General features: G+C 46.7%; 1 protein-coding gene across 4 annotated transcripts in view; it reads right to left on the reverse strand.

Moving 5' to 3' along the window:
• The window catches only part of LOC129020976 (zinc finger protein 611), a 34,072-nt gene extending 15,829 nt beyond the window's left edge, over positions 1 to 18,243 (reverse strand). For 3 of the 4 annotated variants that reach the window (XR_010125000.1, XR_010124999.1, XM_063658334.1), the window contains exons 1-3: positions 18,058 to 18,236; positions 9,347 to 9,427; positions 5,045 to 5,171 (exon numbers count right to left, since the gene is read on the reverse strand). Coding sequence is in view for 2 of the 4 variants with exons in the window: in XM_063658334.1 (XP_063514404.1) it covers positions 5,045 to 5,171; positions 9,347 to 9,409 (190 nt within the window). In the remaining 2 variants the exon portion in view is untranslated. Of the gene's footprint in view, positions 1 to 5,044; positions 5,172 to 9,346; positions 9,428 to 18,057 lie in introns of all 4 variants that reach the window. The other variant, XM_063658333.1, reaches the window with a different exon arrangement.
• Between the last annotated feature and the right edge of the window lie 8,386 nt (positions 18,244 to 26,629).

The raw sequence follows: 26,629 nt of genomic DNA on the forward strand, positions 1-26,629 counted from the left end.
GCCTGGCCAACATGGGGAAACCCATCTCTACTAAGAATACAAAAAAAACAGCTGGGTGTGGTGGCGGATGCCTGTAATCTCAGCTACTCTGGAGGCTGAAGCAAAAGAATCATTTGAACCCAGGAGGCAAAGGTTACAGTGAGCCGAGATTGTGCCATTGCACTCCAGCCTGGGTGACAGGGCAAGACTCCATCTCAAATAAATAAATAAATAAATAATTGACTAATAGTGTAGAAAAGTGCAATTATGATGTCACAACTACACTTATGTAACAGCCAGGCAATACAGCAATTTTACATATGTGCATTCCCCATAGTTGTCTAGTTCACTATGCATAAAATATAAAACAGAATGTGTACTGGGAAAATTTATTAACTGAGATCAGAGAAAACATTGTATAAAACAAATTGCACAATAAGAACAAAAAATATGATGTATGTTCCCTGGCCCGAATGTTCACCTTGGCTAAAAGCCATTATCAGATTTCTTATCCTCTAATAGGATGTTCCTGCTGATGGGGCCTTTTAGAGAATTTGGTCATGGGTGTTGACTAATTGTGAATAGGACTAGGGCTTTTAATTGTATATTTGCTTTCTTTATCTACTTTTGAGACAGAGTTTCACTCTTGTTGCCCAGGCTAGAGTGCAATAGCGTGATCTAGGTTCACCACAACCTCTACCTCCCAGGTTCAAGTGATTCTCCTGCCTCAGCCACCCGAGTAGCTGGGATTACAGGCATGTGCAATCGTGCCCGGCTAATTTTGCAGTTTTAGTAGAGACGTGGTTTCTCCATGTTGGTCAGGCTGGTTTCAAACTCCCAACCTCATGTGATTTGGCCACCTCAGCCTCCCAAAGTGCTGGGATTACACGCAGGAGCCACCACGCCCAGCCAGGACTAGTGCTTTTATAAAAAAGACAGTGAAGAGCTGATTGCCTGCTCCTCTTTACACCATGTCAGGACACAGCAGGAAGATGGCTGGGCTAAACCATGAAGAAGGCTCTCACCAGGATCCAATCTAGCTGACACCTTGCTCTTGGATTTCCCATTTTCCAGATTAATGAGAAATAAATTTCTATGTCTTAAGCTTTCCAGTTTCAGCTATTTCTTTTTTTGTCTGTTTTTGAGACCGCGTCATGCTTCATCACCCAGGCTGGGGTGTGGTGGCACGATTCTCCTACCTAAAGAGATTCTCATGCCTCAGCCTCTTGAGTAGCTGGGACTACAGACACATGCCACCATGCCTGGCTAATTTTTTTTCGGGAAACAGAGTCTCACTCTGTCACCTGGGCTGGAGTGCACCGGCATGATCATGGCTCACTGCAACATCCATCTTCCAGGTTCAAATGATTCTTGTGTCTCAGCCTCATAAGAAGCTGGGATTACAGGTGCATACCAACATACCCAGTTAATTTTTGTATTTTTACCAGAGACGGGGTTTCACCATGTTGGCCAGGCTGGTCTTGAAATTCTGACCTCAGGTGATCCACCCGTCTTCGCCTCCCAAATTTTTGGGATTATAGGCGTAAGCCATCACGCCCGTCCAATTTTTTTTAATTTAGTAGATTCAAGGTTTCATTATGTTTGCCCGACTGCTCTCAAACTCCTGACCTCAAGCCATCTACCCACTTCAGCCTTTCAAAGTGCTGGAAACAGAGGCCTAAGCCACTGAAGCTGGCCAGTCTAAGCTACTTCTGACACAACAGTGAAAACAGTGAGACAGGAAAAGAGGCAACTCATCATCAACATCAATGAAGGCCGACAAATCTTATTAAACAAAGGAAGTTTAGAGTCTGTACTGTAAAACTTGTAATATATGAAGCCATCTAATAGTATTCACTTGTTTTAAAAAGCAGGTGGACGAATCACCTGAGGTTGGGAGTTCAAGACCAGCCTGACCAATATGGAGAAATCCCATCTCCACTAAAAATACAAAAATTAGCTAGACTTGCACCAGGCATAATCCCAGCTACTTGGGACCCCGAGGCCAGACAATCACTTGAACCCAGAAAGTGGAGGTTGCGGTGAGCTGAGATTGCACCAATGCACTCCAGCCTGGGGAAGAAGAGGGAAACTCCATTTAAAAAAATAAAAGGCCAGGCACAGTGGCTCAGGCCTGTAATCCCAGCTCTTTGGGAGGCTCAGGCAGGTACATCACTTGAGGTCAGTAGTTCAAGACCAGCCTGGCCAACATGGTGAAACCCCATCTCTACTAAAAATACAAAATTAGCCAGGCGTGGTGGTGCATGCCTGTAATCCCAGCTACTCAGGAGGCTGGGGAAGGAGAATCGCTTGAACCTGGGAGGTGGAGGTTGTGGTGAACTGAGATTGTGTCATTGCACTTAAGCCTGGGCAACAGGAGCAAAAGTTCATCTCAAAAAACAAACAAACAAAAACCAAAAACCAACCCTGGAGGCAAATTAACATTATTTCTCAAATAACAAAAGCAGGCCCACAGTGTTCATGGACATGACCCCAGTTTGCACGTACGGTAAGTGAGGGACAAGACTTGATGCTGGGCATGAAGGACCCCACGACATGTTCTTAGGCACAACAGTCAGCCCAGGCAGGACAGGAAATGACCAGTCACAGAAAATACAAGGAGAACAGAAAGAAGTACATCAAGGGGGATACAAGGACGGAGCTGGGACACAAGGGCTGAGCTGCGCTGCTGACAGTGGTGCTAAATCCATCCCTCATGGATCATGTGCTGAGTCATCATGCCCAGCACACGTTGATTTAGGCAGCCTCCTATAATTTTGTCCAGTGGATGAATAAGGTCTTCACTTACTCAGTGAGAGTAGTGTTGGAGAGGAGGGGCTCACGGGGAAATTGGGGTGTTCACTATTACAAATCAATAGGCTGGAAAGCAACAGTATTTGCATCCAGATCAATGTACCATGTGAGGCAAGGCCGGGAAAGGAGGGCAAGGGTGGAGGCAGGAAGTAATGGGCATGTGGGAGGGATCTTTGTGCATGCACATCTGTGGGAATATAATTCCACTAGGATAGGCCAAATCTTGAGCTTGGATGAAAGTGGAACAAATTTAACAAATGGTAAAATATTGACCCAAGGTTAAATATTCAAATTACAATATGGGCAAGGGACAAGAATGAAAGAGATCCAAAAAGCAGCAGTGTGGTGGCCTGAGGTGAAAGCAGTTTTACTTCTCTTAAATTAAATGCCTCTGATTTCTAGTTTCAGGCATATACTCAACAATATCCCCTGTGTAGATTCCGGAAATGTGTACACACAAAAAAATAAGTAAACCCTATGAAGAGTACAGTAGAGCAATATACGAGACCATGGAGGTGAAAAAGGATGCCCTGGCTGAGTAGGTAGAGATGTCTTCGTGAAAACAGAGCCAGGCTGAGTGCAGTGGCTCACATCTGTAATCTCAGCTCATTAGGAGGATGGATGGGTGGATCACAAGGTCAGGAGTTCAAGACAAGCCAGGCCAGCATGGTGAAACACTGTCTCTACTGAAAAAATATAAAATATTAGCCAGGCATGGTGGTGCATGTCTGTAATCCCAGCTTCTCAGAAGGCTGAGGTAGGTGATTGCTTGAACCTGGGAGGTGGAATTTGCAGTGAGCTGAGATTGCACCACTGCACTCCAGCCTGGGTGACACATCAATACTCCGTCTTAAAAAAAAAAGAAGAAACTGTAACTTTAATAGAGATGTGGTTTCACCGTGTTGGCCAGGCTGGTCTCGAACTCCTGACCTCAGGTGATTCACCCACCTCAGCCTTCCAAAGTGCTGGGATTACAGGTGTGTGCCACTGCACACAGCCTGGCAGTATTATTTATGATAGTAAAGAGAAGAAACCAACCAAGATGTCCATCGACAGATAAATATATGAACAAAATGTGGTATACACATACAATGGAATATTATTCAGCCTTAAAAACAAACTCGGATGGGCCTGGGGCTGTGGCTTATGCCTGTAATCCCAGCACTTTGGGAATCCAAGGCAACTGAATCACCTCAGGCCAGGATATCACAACCAGCCTGGCCAACATGGTGAAACTGCCATCTGTAATAGAACTACCAAAAATTACTTGGGTGTGGTGACACATGCCTGTAATCCCAGCCACTCAAGAGGCTGAGGCAGGAGAGTCACTTGAATCCAAAAGGTGGAGGTTGCAGTGAGCCAAGATCACGCCACTGCACTCATGCCTGGGCAACAGAGTGAGACTCTAACTCAAAACAAACAAACAAACAAACAAACAAAACACAACATAGGAACGAACAAGTGGAAAGCCACTGTGTCAAGGAAATGACAGTAGAACTAAACTATGGAAACCTCATTCAACCTCACAAGCTCCCTCAATAATTTTGATGAAAACCATATTTGTTACAGGATTGATCCTATAACAAACTGAACATTAAGTTTTCTTGTTAAAAATGAACAATGACACGTATTTGTTGAAAAATGTGAAATGAACAAGAGTTCAGTCAAGAGCCTCATATATATGAGGCTGTGAGCCCAAATGACATCCTCGATGGGAGGAATTTCAACACCACTGACTGCTGCTTAGAGAACATGATCATTAGTTTATGGGATGAACATTGCCACAGTGCCAGTGACAGACACTGCTGTGATGCTCCTCAAAAACCAGAATGAGCTGGGCATGGCGGCTCATGCCTGTAATCCCAGCACTTTGGGAGGCCAAGGTGGGTGGATCACCTAAGGTCGGGAGTTAGAGACGAGTCTGACCAACATAGAGAAACCCCGTCTCTACTAAAAATCCAAAATTAGCTGGGTGTAGTGGCACATGCCTGTAATCCCAGCTACTCAGGAGGCTGAGACAGGAGAATCGCTTGAACCCGGGAGGCAGAGGTTATGGTGAGCCAAGATCATACCATTGCTCTCCAGCCTTGGCAACAAGAGCGAAGATCCATCTCAAACAAAAAAACAAAACAAAAAAACAACCAAAAAAAAACCCATGTATGGGGCAAAATCACAAAAGAGAATACAAAACCAGGAAGAGCCAAGATAGACAAGAGCAGACTCTTCATGTCTGCAGGGACATTTTCCTCACCCACAGCCTCCAGGTTCCTGTAGTTCTCCAACATCACTTCCCTGTATAAAGCCCTCTGCGCAGGGTTCAGGCATTTCCACTCTTCCAATGAGAATTCTATAGCCACATCCCTGAAAGTCAAGTGTCCCTAAAATGAAACACACATTTCAACAAAACATTAAGGAGGACTGAGTTATCACCTTCACAGGAAATGAGAAAACAGAAAATAAGTATTTGATCAAAGACTGTGTTGTGACAAAACGATGTTAAGGTATTTTTGGATATTTTTTCCCTATAGTTGCATTTTAGTGTACTTTTCTTTGAAAGATTTTAAGATGTTATAAGTCGCTACAGAAGTCTCAATTTCATAAACAACATAAAAAGTATAAAAATAAAAAGGAAACACAGGGCCAGGCATGGTGGTTCACACCTGTAATCCTAACACTTCGGGAGGCCAACGCAGGCAGATTATTTGATGTCAAGTGTTCAAGATCAGCCTGGCCAACATGGTGAAAACCTGTCTCTACTAAAAATATAAAAATTTGTCGGGCATGGTGGCAGGTACCTGTAATCCCAGCTACACAGGAGGCTGAGGCAGAAGAATCACTTGAACCTGGGAGATGGAGGCTGCAGTGAGCCAAGATCACATCACTGCACTCCATCATGGGCAACAGACTGATACCATCTCAAATACCAAAACAAAACAAAACAAAAAAAGCAATGCCAGGCGGTGGCTGTCACCTGTAATCCCAGCATTTTGGGAGATCAAGGCAGGCAGATAATGTGGTCAAGAGATCGAGACCATCTTGGTCAACATGGCAAACCCACATCTCTACTAAAAATACAAAAATTAGCTGGGTGTCATGGTGCGGACCTGCATTCCCAGATACTCAAGAGGCTGAGGCAGGAGGATAGCTTGAATCTGAGAGGTGGAGGTTGCAGTGAGCCAAGATCGCACCACTGCACTTTAGCCTGGCAACAGAGCAAGACTCCATCTCAAAAACAAATGAACAAACAAACAAACAAACAGGGTTTTTTCTACAGACATGTCAGATATTATGTTCAACATACCAGGTGATATTAAGTCTCTAGATGAGCTAAGATACAAGTGGTGTTTCAGAGAGGAAAAAGTCCAACGGCTTTGAAAGAAAAGTCTGAATCTAAAAACTGTCATGATTGCTCAGGCACAGTGGCTCATGCGTGTAATTCCACCACCTTGAGGGGTCAAGGCAGGTGGATCATGAGGTCAGGAGTTCGAGACCAGCCTGGGAACATGCTGAAACCCCTTCTCTACTAAAAATACAAAAATTAGCTGGGAGTGATGGTGGGTGCCTGTAATCCCCAATACTTGGGAGGCTGAGGCTGGAGAATTGCTTGAAACCAGGAGGCAGAGGATGCAGTGTGCCAATATCATGACATTGTACTTCAGCCTGGGTGACAGAGCAATACTCTGTCTCCAAAAAAAAAACAAAAACCAAAAATTGTCATGATCACAGCAATAGCCATGACTAACATTTTTGAATGCTTCCCATGTTCTATACGCTTCTAAGTGCTTCCTGTGTCTTAAGCCTTAAAATAACATACTATCCCATGAGGAAAGATCTGTACTTGGAGACAACTGCATCACACACACTCTAGGAAACTTGCCACAAATCAAATAGCTAAAAATGTCAACACGAGCACCTGGATCCAGATGTCTGGGATTCACATTTGAACATAAATGCTGAAGTAACAGATACAGCTTTAAACTAAACTGACAAGGGTTTATCTAGTGGAGAGAATGTGATAAAGGTCTAAGGGTGAGAACATGGATCATCCTACAAGGTCACTGAATGGACACACACAGGCATACATATAATCCTTCAAAATACTTCTTTTTTTTTTTTTTTGTGAGATGGGGTCTCACTCTATTGCACAGGCTGGAGTACAGTGGCAGAATCTGAGCTCACTGCAACCTCGGCCACCCAGGTTCAAGCAATTCTCTTGCCTCAGCCTCCCCAATAGCTGGGATTTGAGGCACCTGCCACTGCATCCATCTAATTTTTGTATATTTAGCAGAGACGGGGTTTCATCATCTTAGCGAGGCTGGTCTTGAACTCCTGATGTCGTGATCTACCTGCCTCAGCCTTCCAAATGAAAAGTAGTTAAAATCATTACAATTATTATAAAAAATAAAATTTATTGCAAATGAAAAATACTTAAAATAATTACAATTATTATAAAAAATAAAACTTATTGCAAATGTTGTGTTTTGTGCATAAACCATGGGCTTATCCATCCATGTATTCATGCACACACCACATCATGCCGTTACACACGTGGTGGCCCACCTGTAAACCTAGCTACTTGAGAGGCTGAGGCAACAGAATCACTGTAATCCGGGAGTCAGAGGCTACAGTGAGCCAAAATCACACCACTGCACTCCTGCCTGGGCGACAGACTGAGACTCAACTCAAATGATATTAAAAAATAATGTAAAATCAATGATGTAAGAAAGAATCCTGTACCACTGATGCCTATCTCCACTTTCCACTCCATTCCAAGTCATTAAAAGTGCAGAGTTTGGCTAAGCATGTTGGCTCAGGCCTGTAATCCCAGCACTATGGGAGGCTGAGGTGGATGAATCACAAGGTCAGGCGTTCGACCAGCCTGACCAATATGGTGAAACCACATCTCTACTAAAAATACAAAAAAAATTAAACAGGTGTGGCAGCAAATGCCTGTAATCCCAGATACTCAGGAGGCTGAGGCAAAATAATTGCTTGAAGCCGGAAGACAGAGGGGCAGGGGGCTGAAATCCCACCACTGCAATCCAACCGGGGCAATGGAGCAAGACTCCATCTCAAAAAAGTGCAGAGTCCAGCTGGGCTGACTGTCTCCCATCTGGAATGCCAGCAATTTGGGAGGCCAAGATGGGAGGATCACTGGAGGCCAGGATATCAAGGCTATAGTGAGCTATGATTGCACCACTGCACTCCAGCCATGACAACAAAATAAAAATACAATATAAAAAATAAGGCTGGACATGGTGGCACACACCTTTAATCCCAGCACTTTGGGAGTCCAAGACAGACAGATCATGAGGTCAGGAGTTTGAGACCAGCCTAACCAACATGCTGAAACCCTATCTCAACTAAAAATACAAAAATTAGCTGGGTATGGTGGTGCGTCCTGTATTCCCAGCAACTCAGGGGGCTGAGGCACAAGAATTGCTTGAAACTGGGAGGTGGAGGTTGCAGTGAGCGGAGATCATTCCATTGCACTCCAGCTTTGGGGACTGAGTGAGACTCCATCTTAAAATAAGTAAATAGATAGATTAGATAGATAGATAGATACACACATACATACATACATACATGCATACATACATGCTTATATACGGTGACCCATGCCTATCACTCAGGCTCTTTGGGAGGCTAAAGTAGGGATTAGTTGAGCCCAGGAGTTTGAGGCTGCTGTAAACTCTGAATTGTGCCATTGTACTCCAGAACTAAGCCACAGAGCGACACCTTCTCTCTCTCTCTTTTCTTCTGAGACAGAGTCCCACTCTGTCTCCCAGGCTGGAGTGCAGTGGCACAATTTCGGCATACAGTAACATCCACCTCCTGGGTTTAAGCAATTATCTTGCCTCAGCCTCCTGAATAGATGAGATTACAGGCATGCACCACGACAACCAGCTAATTTTTGTACTTTTAGTAGAGATGGGGTTTCACCATGTTGGCCAGGCTGGTCTTGAACTCTTGACCTCAAGTGGTCTTCCTGCCTTGGCCTCGCAAAGTGCTGGGATTACAGGTGTGAGCACCTGGACCAACATCCTGTCTCTTAAAAAAAAAAAGTTTGGAATCACAGACACCTTTATCTACTAGTGTGGCTTCAAATGCATTACCAAATCAGATACAAAATATCTCCCCTTATTAGTCTCCTTTTCCAAAATTTACTAGATATCTGTGTACGCTAACATATGTATTTCATATGTAGTTTCTCTGATCTGGTCCACAAACAGCTGACATCTAGATGTGGCCCCTGAACAATCCAGGCTGCCCAGCAGCACTGACATCAATGGGCCCACAGCCCATGTTTATCCATGTCTGGGTGTGAGCCCTTCCCAGGACCATGCCCAGTGGAGCCTCTTCCCAAGTTCATCTCACTGGGTCACAGGAGATGGAATCTCAGAGCAGATGAGAGGAACTGAGGCAGGCATGGGTGAGTGCAAGCGAACATGTCAGGCAAAATGCTTCAGACTCAGAATAGACTGGCTACTACAATACCTGGCATTTCAGAAAGGAAAGAGACAGATTAATCCACAGAGGAATATCACTTCACCTGAGGAAGAGCCATGCCTGGCTCGTTTCCTTTCCTCTTCTGAGCTGCTTCCTCACGTAACATGAGTCTTTAGAATCAATCCTGTATATGAAAAAAAAATGAGACTTCATGTTAGAAATGACTCACTCCCTTCCTGTGACAAAACCACATGAACCGGGGAGATGTCACCCTGTAGAAAGAAGTCCCCAACTGCCCACTGCACCAGAGAGCATGCAGAGATAAGAAAGTCCCACAGGAAGATCTATAAGTGTGTTTGACCCCAGTCTTCAGATCTCAAGTGTGTTGACCCTCCTGGAGAAGCCCCCACACACGAGACAGCAGTGGGGAGCTGGGCTGGACTGATCTCCCCTTCAGGGCACAGACTCATCCTTCATCAATCCCCATTCAGAGGGCAACCCCTCACCTCTCTGTGGATCACAGGCTGAGCTCAGCCCTCAGAAATGCAGGACAAAGGTGCTCAATGCTACACACAGATGACAAGCACCTGGGCCACTGCAGGTATTACGGAGGGTGGGTTCCATCCCATCAGAATAAGAATCTCTGCTAAAGCAGCACAAAAGCTCTATTTGCAAAATGGTCTGCACTCTAATGTGAAGCAGGGGTTGAGCTCCACTCAGAGGGGGTGAGCCCAGCACAGCCCCACATTCTGGCTCTGCCCTCCCCTTGGGGCATTGTTCTCACCAGGATCCTGACAGTGGATGGCAAAGGCACAAAAATAATCACACAGAACACTCAATGTGGACCAGGGGTGGGGTGAAGATTGGGCTGTGTCTAAGGAAAATGAATTTGGGGCCCCAAATCACTAAGCAAAAGGGAAAAGTCAAGCTGGGAACTGCTTAGGGAGCCAGACTCCCCTTCTATTCAAAGTCACCCTTCGGCTCCCTGACATAGATGCATATCTGAGTGCCTCCATTGAAAGGCTAATCAGAAACTCAAAAGAAGGACCCAGCACAGTGTCTCAGGACTATAATCCCAGCACTGTGGGAGGCCAAGGCAGACAGATCACTTGGGGTCAAGAGGTCGACACCGTCCCAGCCAACATGGTGAAACCACATCTCTACTAAAAATACAAAACTGATCCGGGCATCTACTTGGGAAGCTGAGACAGGAGAATCACTTGAACCCAGGAGGCAGAGGTTGCAGTGAGCCGAGACTGTGCCACTGCACTCTGGTCTGGGCAACAAAATGAGACTTCATCTCAAAAAAAAAAAGGAAACTCAAAAGATTGCAACTATTAGTGCCTCATTTCTCTGTGACCTAAAAGCCGCCTCCCTGCTTCAAGTCTTCCTGCCTTTGTTTAAAGTTCTCCCAACCTCCCAGACCAAACCAATGTACTTCTTACATATTTTGATTGATGTCTCATGTCTCCATAAAGTGTATAAAATTAAGCTCTGCCCTGACCACCTTGGGCAAAATAAACTTTCTAAATCAACTGAGATCTCTGTAAGATTTTCTGGTTTCACAGCTGCAACGTCAAATGGGGGCTGTGGGAGATCACAAAGGAAACCCGGAGAAGATGATATCAGAACAAGGACCTAGGAAAGAAAGGCTGCTTGTCACTTGCAGCTGAGGGGCAGAGTCCTAGGCAGAGGGACAGCTCAAGTGAAGGCCCTGAGACAGGAGCAACCTCAGCCCCAGGAAGAGGAAAGTGGCCCGTGTGGCTGCAGCAGTGGAAGAGAGGAGGGCAATGGTAGGAGATGAGGTCAGAGAAGTCCTGGGGGCACAGACCCATAGGGACACAGTCTTCAAACATGTTTCTCCCACAACCCAAAAGCATTTTGAAGGTCGATTGTGATCCCAGCTACTCGGGTGTCTGAGGCAGGAGAATCCCTTGATCCCAGGACACAGAGGTTGCAGTGAGCTGAGAAGATGGCATTGTACTCCAGCCTCGGCCACAAGAGTGAAAATTCCTCTCAAGAAAACAAAACAACAACAAAAAAATGGAAGTGATGTATCTTCTCACTCTTTTCACATATACATGAAAGTTTCTCTTTGTATTATAAATTACAACACTTACAAATAAAGTAATTTATTTCGCATATTTAAAATGCATGCTGTCAAGTTAGGCTAAGTTTCCGGAAGTAGACAGTCACTCTCATCTGAGATGTGCAGACTGCAAAGGAATGTGTTTGGGGGTTTAGGAAGCCACTTGTGGACACCTGAAGGTGGGGATGCCTGTTTGATGTCCCAGGAGAGAGCTGAGGAGACAACTGGACACAGGATTGTAGAGCTCAGGGGCGAGGCCTGCAGGGGACATGGAGTCGTGTAGGTGGGTTAAAGCTGTGAGATGATAAGGTTCAAGGTGACTTGAGTCTAATCCCCTGTTTTTGCTCATCTTGTGCTTTTTTTTTTTTTTTTTTTGAGAACTGGAAATCATTTAAAATTCAAGTTAAAACTGAGCACTACCTCTCCCAGAAGAAAAGCCACACACTGTATTTTGTCAGTCCTTTCAGGGGTCAGTGTCACTGACTGAGCTTTTCCGGTCTTATGCCTCACCTCTATGTTACAGGTGGGCTCACTGAGGCTCACAGCGGGAGACATTTCACCAAGTTATTCTGAGATGCTGTGAGGTGAGGAGGAAGGAGGTGTGGCTGATTCCCATGTGATTGCCTGGAAGGGCCAATAGGCTGCCTTGGTCTTCCTCCTCTAGAAAATTCCAAGACAAGCCAGGAGTGGTGACTCACCCTTGTAATCCCAGCACATTGGGTAGTTGAGGCAGGCTGATCACTTGAGCTGAGATGTTTGAGACCAACATGGGCAACATGGTAAAGCCCATCTCTACCAAAAATCCAAAAATTAGCCAGGCCTCGTGGTGTGCATCTGTGGTCCCAGCTACCTGGGAGGCTGATGCACGATCACTTGAGCCTGGGAGGCAGAGGTTGCAGTGATCCAAGACTGTTCCACAGCATTCCAGCCTGGGTGATAGGGTGACACTCTATCTTACCAAAAAAAAAAAAAAAAAAAAAAAAGCAGTCAGGCAAGGTGGCTCACACCTGTAATCCCAACACTTTGGGAGGCCTAAGTGGGTGGATCACAAATCCAGGAGCTCAAGACCAGCCTGGCCAATATGGTGACATCCCATCTCTACTAAAAATACACAAATTAGCCAGGCGTAGGGGTGCTCGCCTGTAATCCCTGCTACTCGGGAGGCTGATGCAAAATAATTGCTTGAACCCAGGAGGTGAAGGTTGCAGTGAGCTGAGATCATGCCACTGCACTCCAGCCTGGGTGACAGAGCGAGACTCCATCTCAAAGAAAAACAAACAAACAAACAAACAATTCCAGGACTATCTTTTATATACCTGAGCAAAGGAAATGTCTTTCAAGTTGTAAGGTTTTGATGACATCAATCCCAAACACAAAATTACTCACTCCCAGAAAAATGTCCAAAATATACACAACTGTGCATGCATAGGAATATGTGTTTAAAACACTGAAAAAGAGGCAGCTGTAGAAATGAGATCTGAACAAATGCTTTTCTCATGAACACATGGGCTCTACTAAACCAAGGTTCCAAGTCAATCTAGCCCATCTTTCAACATCTGTAGACATTATGGACCAGAGGGACTTGAGGGGAACACTTACTTAGAAGCTCACAGATCACCATTTTTTCAGATGACATAAGAAAAGAAAATGGAATAGGCTACTTCAACTAAATTTTCATGTTAGGATAAAGAAAAAAGGTCCTTGATATCATTATCAAGTACACACTGAAACAACCTAAAATCATATATCACGTAGTAGAAAATGTTTTCGATACATGATAAAGACTAGAAAGCACACAGACCTCAATGTAAACTGAACACAATTTCATAGAGAAGCAATTTTAAAATGTTTTAAAAATATGGATCTAATGAAATCTTGGGTGAAAGGAGAAATATTTGAAAATATATCATACTTTGAAAACAATGAGGCCAGGCATGGTGACTCACGCCTATAATCCCAGCACTTTGGGAGGCCGGGGCAGGAAGACCACAAGGTTAGGAGTTCGAGACCAGCCTGGCCAACATGGAGAAACCATGCCTCTACTAAAAATACAAAAATTAGCAGGGCATAGTGGTGCACACCTGTAACCCCAGCTACTCAGGAGGCTGAGGCAGGAGAATCGCTTGACACCAGGAGGCGGAGGTTGCAGTGAGATGAGATCATGCCACAGCACTCCAGCGTGGGTGACAAAGAGAGTCCCAATAAATAAATATGTATATATATCTAAACATTAGTCAGGCCTGGTGGGGTGTGCCTGTGGTCCCAGCTACTCTGGAGGCTGAGGTGGGAAAATCACCTGAGCCCAGGAGGTTGCCGCTGCACTGAGCTGTGATCCTGCCACTGCGCTCCAGCCTGGACCGCAGTAAGAGTGTCTCAAAAAACTAAAAATTAAAGGCCGGGTGCAGCGGCTCATGCCTGTAATCCCAGCACCTTGGGAAGCTGAGGCGGGAAGATCACCTGAGGTCAGGAGTTCAAGACCAGCCTGACCAAGATGGAGAAACCCCGTCTCTACTGAAAATACAAAATTAGCTGGCCATTGTGGTGCATGCCTGTAATCATAACTACTCAGGAGGCTGAGACAGGAGAATCACTTGAGCCCCAGAGGTGAAGTTTGTGGTGAGCCAAGATCACGCCATTGCACTTCAGCCTGGGCAACAAGAGCAAAACTGCACCCCAAAAAAAAAAAAAAAAAACCCGACAACAGCAAAAATAAGTAAATTTAAAGTAAAATTAAAAAATAAAAAACAACTAATGAGGCCCATGCGGTGGCTCACGCCTGTAATCACAACACTTTGCGAGGCTGAGGCGGGTGGATCACGAGGTCATGAATTCAAGATCAGCCTGGCCAAGACGGTGAAACCCTGTCTCTACTAAAAATACAAAAATCAACAGGTGTGGTGACAGCTGCCTGTAATCCCAGCTGCTCGGGAGGCTAAGGCAGAGCATTGCTTGAACCTGAGAGTCGGAGGTTGCAGTGAGTAAAGATCGCTCCACTGCACTCCAGCCTGCGTGACAGAGAAAGACTCCATCTCAAAAATAAAAAATAAATAAATAAATAATCACACAAAAAAACAACTCAACTAATGAAGAGAGGAACTAGAAAAAAAAAAACAATTACAAAAAGAGAACAAAAGCACTTTTAATATTCCTTTTATCACATTTCATGTAGTAACAGAGACTCAGTCACTTCTTACCCTACTTCACTCCCCCACTCCCCACCCCATCCATGAAAAGGGAAGAGGGTGATCCACAACTAATGAGTCAAGTCACTGTCCTCTGGCTGAAGAGGGGTTGCAGAGGGAAGCTGGCCTCTGACGCCATAATTATGAAATGCACCACACTTAGACACAGGAGTTTTCCAACTCTCATTCTCATCGGTATAATTTAAACAAATTTTAAATTTGTTACATTATAAACAGAGAAAACAACATGTCATCACTTCATCATCACATCCAATTAACTCAACGCTCATCTGCACCCAGGGTCCCACTTCGTCTTCATTACTGTTTCACTCCATCATTCTTTTTTGTTTGTTTGTTTTGAGACCGAGTCTTGCTCTGTCGCCCAGGCTGGAGTGCAGTGGTGCGATCTCGGCTCACTGCAAGCTCCGCCTCCCGGGTTCACGTCATTCTCCTGCCTCAGCCTCCTGAGCAGCCGGGACTACAGGTGCCCACCACCACACCCAGCTAATTTTTAGTATTTTTAATAGAGACAGGGTTTCACTGTGTTAGCCAGGATGGTCTCAATCTCCTGACCTAGGGATCCGCCTGCCTTGGCCTCCCAAAGTGCTGGGATTACAAGCGTGAGCCACTGCACCCAGCCTCCCTTCATCATTCTATACATAGCTCTTTCTCACCTTCTCTCTCCATCTGTTTCTTTTCTGCATTTCCCCCTGGACTTCTCCTCATTTTATGCCCTTCTCCTGTTTTGCTCCATTCTTTTTTGTTTTTTTTAGAGGAGCTTCGCTCTTGTTGCCCACGCTGGAGTGCAATGGTGCGATCTGAGCTCACCACAACCTCTGCCACCCGGGTTCAAGTGATTCTCCTGCCTCAGCCTCCTTATACAAAATTAGCAGGGTGTGGTGGCACATGCCAGTAATCCCAGCTACTCGGGGGAAGTATCACAAGAGAATCGCTTCAACCCTAAAGACAGAGCTAGTCATTAGCCAAGATCGTGCCATTGCACTCCAGCTTGGGCAACAAGAGCAAAACTCCACCTCAAAAAAAAAAATAATAATAATAATTAGTAGGTAGGCCCGGTGTGGTGGCTCATCCCTGTAATCCCACTATTTTGCAAGGCCAACACAAGAGGAATCTTTGAGCTCAGGATCTTGAGACCAGCCTGGGAAACATACTGAAACCCTGTTTCTACAAAAAAACAAAGAAAGAAAGAAAAAAAACAACTAGCTGCACTTGGTGTCTCACACCTGTGGTCTCAGCTACTGGAGAGACTGAGGGAGGAGGATCGCTTGAGCCTAGGAGGTTGAGGCTGCAGTTAGAGTAGATAACGCCATTGTAATCCAGCCTGGGTGATAGAGCCAGACCCTGTCTCAAAATATAAACTATTTAATAAATTAAAAGTATTATGCAATAAGAGAAAGTGATTTTTTTTTTTCCCACATCACTGCCCCACTTCCTACCCCACCCTGGGAAAAGGGAAGAGAGTGACTGACAACTGAATAACTGGGATTCCAAGTGGAAGCTAACCTCTGATACCAAGATTTATAGAATGTACATGTCTCATAGACAGGAGTTTTAAAATGCTAAACCTCATCTGTATAATTTAAACAAGTTATTAGATTATACACACAGAAGTCAACATGTCACAACTAATCATATCCAATGAACTCACCCACTCATCTGTACCCGAAGTCCCCCACCCTTTTTTTCTTTTGAGACAGGGTCTTGCTCTTTTGACCAGGCTGGAGTACAGTGGCATGATCTCTGCTCACAGCAGCCTGGAGCTCCTGGGCTCAAGTGATCCTCCTGCTTCAGCCTAGAGTAGCTGAAACTACAGGTGCACACCATCACACCCAGTTAAATTTTTTTTTCTTTTTTTGACAGAGATGGGGGGGTCTCACTATTTTGCCCAGGCTGGTCTTGAACTCCTAGACTCAAGCAATCCCTCTGCCTCAGTCTCCTAAAGTGCTGGGATTACAGGCGTGAGCCACTGCACCCAGCCCCTCTTTCTTCATTACTGTGCTTCCCTCCCTAATTCTGTACACATCTCTCATTCTCCCCTTCTCTCTCTAGCTCTTGTTTTCTTTTTTCCTGGGATTGTGCTCCTCATTTTGTACCCCTCTACTCTCCTGCTATTTATCCCCTTTTTCCCTCTATTACTTCTCTTCCACCTCTTCTGCTCCATTCTGACAGCTTATTTAACCTCTTTTTTTTTTTTTTTTTTTTTTTTTGAGACGGAGTTTCACTCTTGTTGCCCAGGCTGGAGTACACCGGTGTGATCTTGGCTGTCACCGCAACCTCCGCCTCCCAGGTTCAAACGATTCTCCTGCTTCAGCCTCCCTAGTAGCTGGGATTACAGGCATGTGCAACCGCTCCCAGCTAATTTTATATTTTTAATAGAGACGGGGTTTCTCCCTGTTGATCAGGCTGGTCTCGAACTCTGGACCTCAGGTGATCCGCCCGCCTCGGCCTCCCAAAATGCTGGGATTACAGGTATGACCCACGCGCCCGGTCCTTATTTAACCTCTTGTTGCTCCTTCTCCCCAATCTTCCGATCGTCCTCAATCTCTATATACTACAGCCTCTTTTCTTATCTCTCCATCTCCTCTGCTCTCCCTGTTAAATTCTCTCTTCCCTGTTACACTCCTCTGTCCCCACTCTCTAGCACCCCAGATCCCCAGGTGTCCTCCCTGCTGTGGTTCTCCATTTGTTCTCCTTGCCACCAGCACCACTCTGCTCTGTCTGCCCTGGCTCCAAATCCCTCCTCCTCTCCCTCACTCTGGTTAGCCTCCCTCTTTGCTGCCCCTCTCCCTATCTTGCTGTCCTTCATCTGTGTACATCTAGCTTTTCTCTACATTTCTCCAGTTACTTTTCTCCTCCTGCTTTCTTAGTTTTTTTTTGTTTCACTTTTGCTGTCTCTTGGCAAATCCCTAACCCATCCTCTACTTTACCATCTGTTATGGGCCTTTCTCATTCTTCTTTTCTCTGTCTCTGGTTTTCTACTGCTCTCTCAGTCCCTCTCTCTATCTCCTGATCCCTTTGGCCCAGGCGGGTTTGGAGTAAGAAGCCTGCATCCCATAGAAGCGCATTTTCCAGGGGGTGGAGCTAGACAGGAAAGAACACCTGGTGTCATAGGACAAGCCCCTGCGATCCCCCCAGTGCTGGCTCAGGGGAAGCGAAGACTTGGGGAGCAGCAGGGCCCGGCACCAGGAGGGACGTGGTGGGCGACGGCACCGTAAGACAAAGGTGGGACCTGCAGGATCCCAGGACCAGGCAGAGGACGCAGCCTCCCCGGGGCTGGGGCTGGGTCTGGGGCGCTGCACTCCAGGTGCCAAATGGGGCGAGGCTGGGAGGCGCCCAGGGCAGGAATCCACCTCGCGGGTGAGGACTTTAAAAAGCACGGGGCAGGAATAGTCAGAAAAATGTTTTGAGCAGGAAAAATACGCGATAAGAAGTGTATACATTGCCCTATAGCAGAAAGACCGGGGACGGGAACAACCTCCGAGCGACTTCAAACCCAAAAGGAAGCAACTTCCGGACTCTTACCGGGACGTCTCAATTTGCTCTGGGTGAAGGAAGACCGGCGAGAATTTCCAGGTCCGTGGGGATCCCACGTCCCAGGGACAGAAGCGCCGGGGACCTGTGAAGTGCAGACTTAATACAAGGCAGAGCGAAACTCACGCGCCGCGGTAGGACCTTCACACCACGCGATCCGCTTCCGGGTTTGTGCGCGCAGGACAGAAGCCAGGCCTGGGCGGGTCGGCTGGACCTGGGCGGGGTAGGGGCGGGGCGCAAGGCGGAGAGACCTTGTCCTTTAGAACCGGCAGAGGGCGGGGCCGGGACTGGACCTGTGCTTCTCTCAGCCTGCACCCAGCACCTCTGTTTTTTGGGTTTTTGGAGGCGACAGCGGCCAGGAAGGCTGAGGCATGATTCAAAAGCCCTGGAATTGTCTGGAACGGGGATGCAAACTAGAATGTGAAATGCAAAGCCCTGCCAGGGCGGAACATAGGATTTCATGCTGACGGCCCACAGAACAGAATAGAAATCCTCTCCCTTTCTAGTCTCCATTCACTCGGGAGGGAGAGTCCACCCTGTACTCAGCTTCAGAGACTTCCCCAGGGCCACTGCCTGGGGTGCAGGATGGAGTGCTCAGGCCTGGGAGGAGTGAGGTCACCACCTGCTGCTTAAACACAGCAGGAATGCGGACACGAGGCAGAAGCCTGAGTTCCCAGCCACTCGGGAAGCAGCGGCAGGAGAATCGCTGAACCTGGGGGTCCAGGCCATCCTGGGCGACAAAGTAACACCCCCTAACTGCAGGGTCCTCTTCCTCATCTCTCTCTCGCTCTTTTTCCTTCCTTTCTTTTTTTTTTTTTTTTTGAGACGGAGTCTCGCTGTGTTGCCCAGGCTGGAGTGCAGTGGCACAATTTTGGCTCACTGCAAGCTCCGCCTCCCGGGTTCACACCCTTCTCCTGCCTCAGCCTTTGGAGTAACTGGAACTACAGGAGCCCGCCTAACCCAAACAAAACAAGACCAGGAGGGCGCTGTGGCTCACACCTGTAATCTCAGCACTTTGGGAGGCTGAGGAGGGTGGATCACAAGGTCAGGAGATCGAGACCATCCCGGCTAACACAGTGAAACCCCATCTCTACTAAAAAATAAAAAAAAATTAGCCAAGCGTGGTGGTGGGCGCCTGTAATCCCAGCTACTCGGGAGGCAGAGAGAGGAGAATGGAGTGAACCCGGGAGGCAGAGCTTGCAGTGAGCCAAGATCGTGCCACTGCACTCCAGCCTGGGCGACAGAGCGAGGCTATGTCTCAAAAAAAAAAGAAAAAGAAAAAGAAATATCTCCCCTAGTTTTTCTCCTTTTCCATAATTTACCAGATACCAGTGCATACATTAATGTATGACTTTCATATATAGTTTCTCTGGTCTGGTTCACAAAGAGCTAGATGTGCATCCAGATGTGGCCCCTGAACAATCCCTGCTGCCCAATATCACTGACACCACGGGACCCTCACCCCATCTCCATCCATGTCTGGTGTGAGCCCTTCCCAGGACCATGCCCAGTGGAGCCTCTTCCCAAGCTCATGTCACTAGGTAATAGGAGATGGAATTTAAGTGAAGATGACAAGGACTGAGAAAAGGCATGGGTTAGTGTGAGCAAACGTGTGAGGCAGGATGCTTCAGACTCACAGAAGACTGGCTACTACAATACCTGGCATTTCAGAAAAGAAAGAGACAGAAGAATCCACCGAGGAATATTACTCCACCTGAGGAAGAGCCATTCCTGGCTCCTTTTCTTTGCTCTTCTTGGTGTCTTCCTCATGTAACATGAGTCTTTGGAAAATCAATCCTGTATGTAAAAAAAAATACTAGATTTAATTTTTAGAAATCACTGCCTCCTTTCCTGTGACAAAACACACACACAGGGGAGACCTCGCCAGGGAGAAAGATGGTCCTCTGCTACCCACTGCACCAGAGATTATGCAGAGAAAAGAAGGTGCCACAGGAAGACTTACAAGGGTAGTTTTGACCCATTTTCAGGTCTTGCTCCCCTCCTGGAAAAGTCCACACACACGCAGCGGCAGGGCACAGACCTTCAGGGCACAGATCTGGCCCTAACCAAACCCCATGCAGAGCACAGCCCCCTCACCTCCCTGTGGATCACAGGCTGATCTCAGCTCTCAACATGGAGGAAAGTGCCCCGACGTTCAATGCTGGAGACAGATGAGAATCACCTGTGCCATTGCAGGTATTATTGAGGGTGTGTCCCATACTGTGATAATAGCAATCTCTGATAAAACAGCATAGAAGCTATATTTGCAAAATGCCTGAAAACCCTAATGTGAAGCTCCACTCAAACCCAAGTTGAGCTCCACTACTCAAACCCAAGTTTGAGCTCCACTCAGGGTGCCAGCCCAGTGCAGCCCCACCTTCTGGCTCTGCTCTCCACTTGGGGACTTGTTCCCACCAGGATCCAGTGAACAGCGAAGGAGCAAAAAGGATCACACAGAACAGGCAACATGGACCAGAGGTGGGGGTGAAGGTGGGGCTGCCATATCAAATTGGGGGCTGTGGGAGATCACAAAAGTTTTCATAGAAAAGGTGATGTCAGAACAAAGACTTAAGGAAGAAACGCTGCTTGTCACTTGCAGCTGAGTGGCCAGAGAGTCCTAGGCAGAGGGACAGCCCAGGTGAAGGCCCTGAGAAATGAGCAACCTCAGTCCCAGAAAAAGAAAAGAAGCCTGCGTGGCTACACTAGAGGGAGCAAGGAGGACACAGGCAGGAGATGATGTCACAGAGCTCCTGGGACTCAGATATCTAGGGATGAGGTCTTGAAACATTTTTCTCTCACATCTCAACTCAAAAGAATTTTGGAAATGTATTTTCTCACTCATTTTATGTATACATGTAACTTTCTCTTCTATACTTTGTCTCTGTGTCTCTTTCTTTTCAAAGTCTCTCGTTCCATCTGATGAGAAATGCCCACAGGTGTGGAGGGGCAACCCACCTCTTCACCACTGCAATCCATCCTGGGCGATGGAGCAAGACTGTATCACAAAAAAGTGCAGAGTCCAGCCAGGGAGGCTGCCTCACACCTGGAATGCCAACAATTTGGGAGGCCAACACGGGAGGATCCCTTGAGGCCAGGAGATCGAGGCTATGGTGAGGTATGATTGCAGCACTGTACTCCAGCCTGGACAACAAAATAAAAAAAATATGAAAAATATGGCCGTACACTTTCATGTGTGTCCATGTGAAGAGACCACCAAACAGGCTTTGTGTGAGCAACAAGGCTGTTTATTTCACCTGGGTACATGTGGGCTGAGTCTGAAAAGAGAGTCAGCAAAGGGAGATAGGGGTGGGGCCATTTTATAGGATTTGTGTAGGTAAAGGAAAATTACAGTCAAAGGGGGTTGTTCTCTGGCGGGCAGGAGTAGGGGTCACAAGGTGCTCAGTGGGGGTGATTTTTGAGCCAGGATGAGCCAGGAAAAGGACTTTCACAAGGTAATGTCATCACTTAAGGCAAGGACTGGCCATTTACACTTCCTTTGTGGTGGAATGTCATCAGTTAAGGTGGGGCAGGGCATATTCACTTCTTTTGTGATTCTTCAGTTACTTCAGGCCATCTGGGCATATACGTGCAAGTCACAGGGGATGAGATGGCTTGGCTTGGGCTCAGAGGCCTGACATACACGTGGCCCACGCCTTTAATTCCAGCACTTTAGGAGGCCAGGAAGGGTAGATCATGAGGTCAGGAGTTTGAGAACAGCCTGGCCTACATGGTGAAACCCTGTCTCTACTAAAAATACAAAAATTTTGCAGGTGTGGTGGTGCACACCTTTAGTCCCAGCTACTTGGATGGCTGAGGCAGAAGAATCGCTTGAACCCAGGAGGCAGAGGTTGCAGTGAGTTGAGATTGCATCACTGCACTTCAGCTTGGGCAACAGAGTGAGACTCCATTTCAAAATAAATAAATAAATAAATAAATAAATAAATAAATAAAACAATTACCCACATGTGGTGACCCACTCCTATCATTCAAGCTCTTTGGGAGTCTAAAGTCAGAATTACTTGAACCTAGGAGTTTCAGGCTGCTGTAAACTCTAAATTGTGACTTTGTACTCCAAAACTAAGCCACAGAGCAACATTACCTCTCTCTCGCTCTCCTTTTTTTTTTTTTTGAGATGGAGTCTCACTCTGTTGCCCAGGCTGGAGTGCAATGGCACAATCTCGGCTTACTGTAACCTCCACCTCCCAGATTCAAGTGATTCTCCTGCCTCAGCCTCCTGAGTAGCTGAGATTACAGGCATGCACCATCACCCCCAACTCATATTTTTAGTAGAGATGAGGTTTCACCATGTGGGACAGGCTGGTCTCAAACCCCTGGCCTCAAGTGATCCGCCCGCCTTCGACTCCCAAAATGCTGGGATTACAAGTGTGAGCCACCACACCCAGACCAACATGCTGTCTCTTAAAAAAAAAAAAGTTTGAAGTCAGAGACATGTTGATCTACTAGTGTGACTTCAAATGCACTACCGAATCAGATACAAAATATCTCCCCTTATAGGTCTCCTTTTCCAGAATTTACCAGATATCTGTGCATATTAAAGTATATATTTCATATGTGGTTTCTCTGATCTCATCCACAAAAAGCTGACATCCAGACATGGCCCCTGAACAATGCAGGTTGCCCAGCAGCACTGACACCACGGGGCCCACACCCCATGTCCATCAGTGTCTGGGTGTGAGCCCTTCCCAGGACCATGCCCAGTGGAGCCTCTTCCCAAGTTCATGTCACTGGGTCACAGGAGATGGAATCTCAGAGCAGCTGAGAGGAACTGAGGGCAGGCATGGGTGAGTGTGAGTGAATGTGTCAGGCAAAATGCTTCAGACTCAGAAAAGACTGGCTACTACAAAACCTGGCATATCAGAAAGGAAAGAGACAGATTTATCCACAGAGGAATATCACTTCACCTGAGGAAGAGCCATGCTGGCTCCTTTCCTTTCCTCTTCTGAGCTGCTTCCTCACGTAACATGAGTCTTTAGAAATCAATCCTGTATGTGAAAAAAATATGAAACTTCATGTAGAAATGACTCACTCCCTTCCTGTGACAAAAACACACAAACGGGGGAGACCTCACCCTGTAGAAAGACGGTCCTCTGCTGCCCACTGCACCAGGCATCATGCAGAGATAAGAAAGTCCCACAGGAAGACCTACAAGTGTATGTTTGACCCCGGTCTTCAGGTTTCGCCCCCCCTCCTGGAGAAGCCTCCCCCACGAGGAAGCAGTGGGGAGCTGGGCTGGACTGATCTCCCCTTCAGGGCACAGACCCATCCCTGACCAAACCCCATCCAGAGGACAGCCCCTCACCTCTCTGTGGATTACACGCTGAGCTCAGCCCTCAGAAATGGAGGACACAGAGCTTCAATGCTCAATGCTGCACACAGATGACAAGCACCTGCGCCACTGCAGGTATTACTGAGGATGGGTTCCATCCCATCAGAATAAAAATCTCTGCTAAAGCAGCACAAAAGCTCTATTTGCAAAATGCTCTGCACTCTAATGTGAAGCTAGGGTTGAGCTCCACTCAGAGGGGGCAAGCCCAGCACAGCCCCACGTTCTGGCTCTGCCCTCCCCTTGGGGCCTTGTTCTCACAAGGATCCAGAGAGTGGAAGTCAAATGTGCAAAAATAATCACACAGAACAGGCAGTGTGGACCAGAGGTGGGCTGAGGGTTGGGCTGTGTGAAAGGAAATAAATCTCCGAGCCCCAAATCACTAAGCAAAAGGGAAAAGTCAAGCTGGGAACTGCTTAGGGAGCCAGACTCCCCTTCTATTCAAAGTCACCCCTCTGCTGCCTGTTATAGATGCTTGTCTGAGTGCCTCCTCTGAAAGGCTAATCAGAAACTCAAAAGAAGGACCCAGCACAGTGGTTCATGCCTGTAATCCCAGCACTGTGGGAGGCTGATGCAGTGAGCTGAGATCATGCCACTGCACTCCAGCCTGAGCGACAAAACGAGACTTCACCTCAAAAAATACAAAAAAGAAACTCAAAAGATTGCAACCATTTGTGCCTCATTTATCTGTGACCTGGAAGCACCCTCGCTGCTTCAAGTCTTTCTGGCTTTGTTTAAAGTTGTCCCGCCTTTCCAGAACAAACCAATGTACGTGAGCCACCACGCCCGGCCCAATACTCTTTTTGTTTATTTATTTATTTATTTTATTTTTGAGACGGAGTCTCGCTCTGTCGCCCAGGCTGGAGTGCAGTGGCAGGATCTCGGCTCACCGCAAGCTCTGCCTCCCGGCTTCACGCCATTCTCCTGTCTCAGCCTCCCGAGTAGCTGGGACTACAGGTGCCCGCCACTACACCCGGCTAATTTTTTTTTGTAATGTTAGTAGAGACAGGGTTTCACCGTGTTCGCCAGGATGGTCTCCATCTCCTGACCTCGTGATCCACCCACCTCGGCCTCCCAAAGTGGTGGGATTACAGGTGTGAGCCACTGCACCCAGCCCTGCCCAATCCTCTTAAACACTTTAACGTCAATTAATGCTTGAACTCAATGTTAAATCAACTCATCCTCAGGTCAATGCTGATTTGACTGTAGTGTATGCCTTGATGGTTTGCTATACTCATTGCATTTTGAACTATTACCTCAAAATATACTTCTTACATATATTGATTGATGTCTCACATCTCCATATAGTGTATAAAATTAAGCTGTGCCCCATCCACCTTGGGCACATGTCATCAGGACTTCCTGAGGCTGTGTCACAGATGTGTCCTCAACCTTCACAAAATACACATTCTAAATTAACTGAGATCTGTCTGAGATTTTCTGAGTTCAAAGCTGCAATGTCAAATGGGGCAGAAAGGCTGCTTATCACTTGCAGCTGAGGGGCTAGAGAGTCCTAGGCAGAGGGACAGCTCAAGTGAAGGCCCTGGGACAGGAGCAACATCACCCTCCCAACAAAGGAAAGCAGCCCGTGTGGCTGGAGCAGTGGAAGAGAGAAGGGCACAGGCAGGAGATGAGGTCAGAGAGGTCCTGGGGACAGAGATCCATAGGGTTAAGGATTTCAAACATTTTTCTCTCACAACCCAAAAGCATTTTGAAAGTCCACTGTGATCCCAGCAACTCGGAGGGCAGAGGCAGGAGCATCGCTTGAACCCAGAAGAAGGAGGTTACAGTGAATCAAGATTGAGCCACTGAACTCCAGCCTGGGTGAGAAGAGCCAAACTCTGCCACACACACACACACACACACACACACACACACACACACACACACACACAAAAGTGATGTATCTTCTCAGTCATTTCATGTATACATGTAAATTTCTCTTTATATTATAAATTATAACATTTACAAATAATGTAATTTATCTCCCACATTTCAAATACATGTTGTCAAGTTTGGCTAAGTCCCCAGAAGTACACAGTCACCCTCATCTGAGACATGTAGGACTGCAAGGGAATGTGTTTGGGGGTTTAGGAAGTCACTTATGGACACGTGAAGGTGGAGATGCCTGTTTGATGTCCCAGCAGAGAGCTGAGGAGACAACTGGACATAGGATTGTAGAGCTCAGGGGCAAGGGCTGCAGGGGACATGGAGCCGTGTAGGTGGGTTCAAGCTGTGAGATGATAAAGTTCAAGGTGATTTGAGTCTAATCCACTGTTTTTGCTCTCCTTTTGCTTTTTTTTTTTTTTTTTTAATTTTGGGAGGACGGGAATCCATTTAAAATTTGAGTTAAGCCTGGGTGCAGTGGCTCATGCTTGTAATCCCAGCACTTTGGGAGGCTAAGGGAGGTGGATCACAGGATCAGGAGATGAAAACCATCCTGGCCAACATGGTAAAATGCCATCTGTATTAAAAATACAAAAATTGGAAGGGCATGGTGGCTCACACCTGCAATCCAGCACTTTGGGAGACAGAGGCAGGTGGATCACGAGGTTAGGAGATGGAGACCATCCTGGCTAACACAGTGAAACCCTGTCTCTACTAAAAATACAAAAAATTAGCTGGGCATGGTGGCACATGCCTGTAGTCCCAGCTACTTGGGAGGCTGAGGCAGCAGAATCGCTTGAACCCAGGAGGTGGAGGTTGCAGTGAGCCAAGATCACACCACTGCACTCCATCCTGGGCAACAGAGCAAGACTCCATCTCAAAAAAAGAAAAAGAAAAAGAAAAAATTAGCTCAGCATGGCAGCACACACCTGTAGTCCCAGCTACTCGGGAGGCTGAGGCAGCAGAATCGCTTGAACCCAGGAGGTGGAGGTTGCAGTGAGCCAAGATCACACCACTGCACTCCATCCTGGGCAACAGAGCAAGACTCCATCTCAAAAAAAAAAAAAAAAGAAAAAGAAAAAGAAAAAGAAAAAATTAGCTCAGCATGGCAGCACACACCTGTAGTCCCAGCTACTTGGGAGGCTGAGGCAGGAGAATTGCTTGAACCTGGAAGTGGGAGGCTACAGTAAGCTGAGATCACACCACTGCACTCCAGCCTGGGCAACAGAGCATGACTCTCTCTCCAAAAAAAAAAAAAAAAAGAAAGAACGAAGTCTGGAGGCACTATCTACTTCCATTCTTAGTGCAGACCCTGCTGGAGCTGCTGCCACT

The sequence above is a fragment of the Pongo pygmaeus genome, chromosome 20, assembly GCF_028885625.2.
Source record: "Pongo pygmaeus isolate AG05252 chromosome 20, NHGRI_mPonPyg2-v2.0_pri, whole genome shotgun sequence".
In the NCBI taxonomy this organism is placed as follows: Eukaryota; Metazoa; Chordata; class Mammalia; order Primates; family Hominidae; genus Pongo; species Pongo pygmaeus.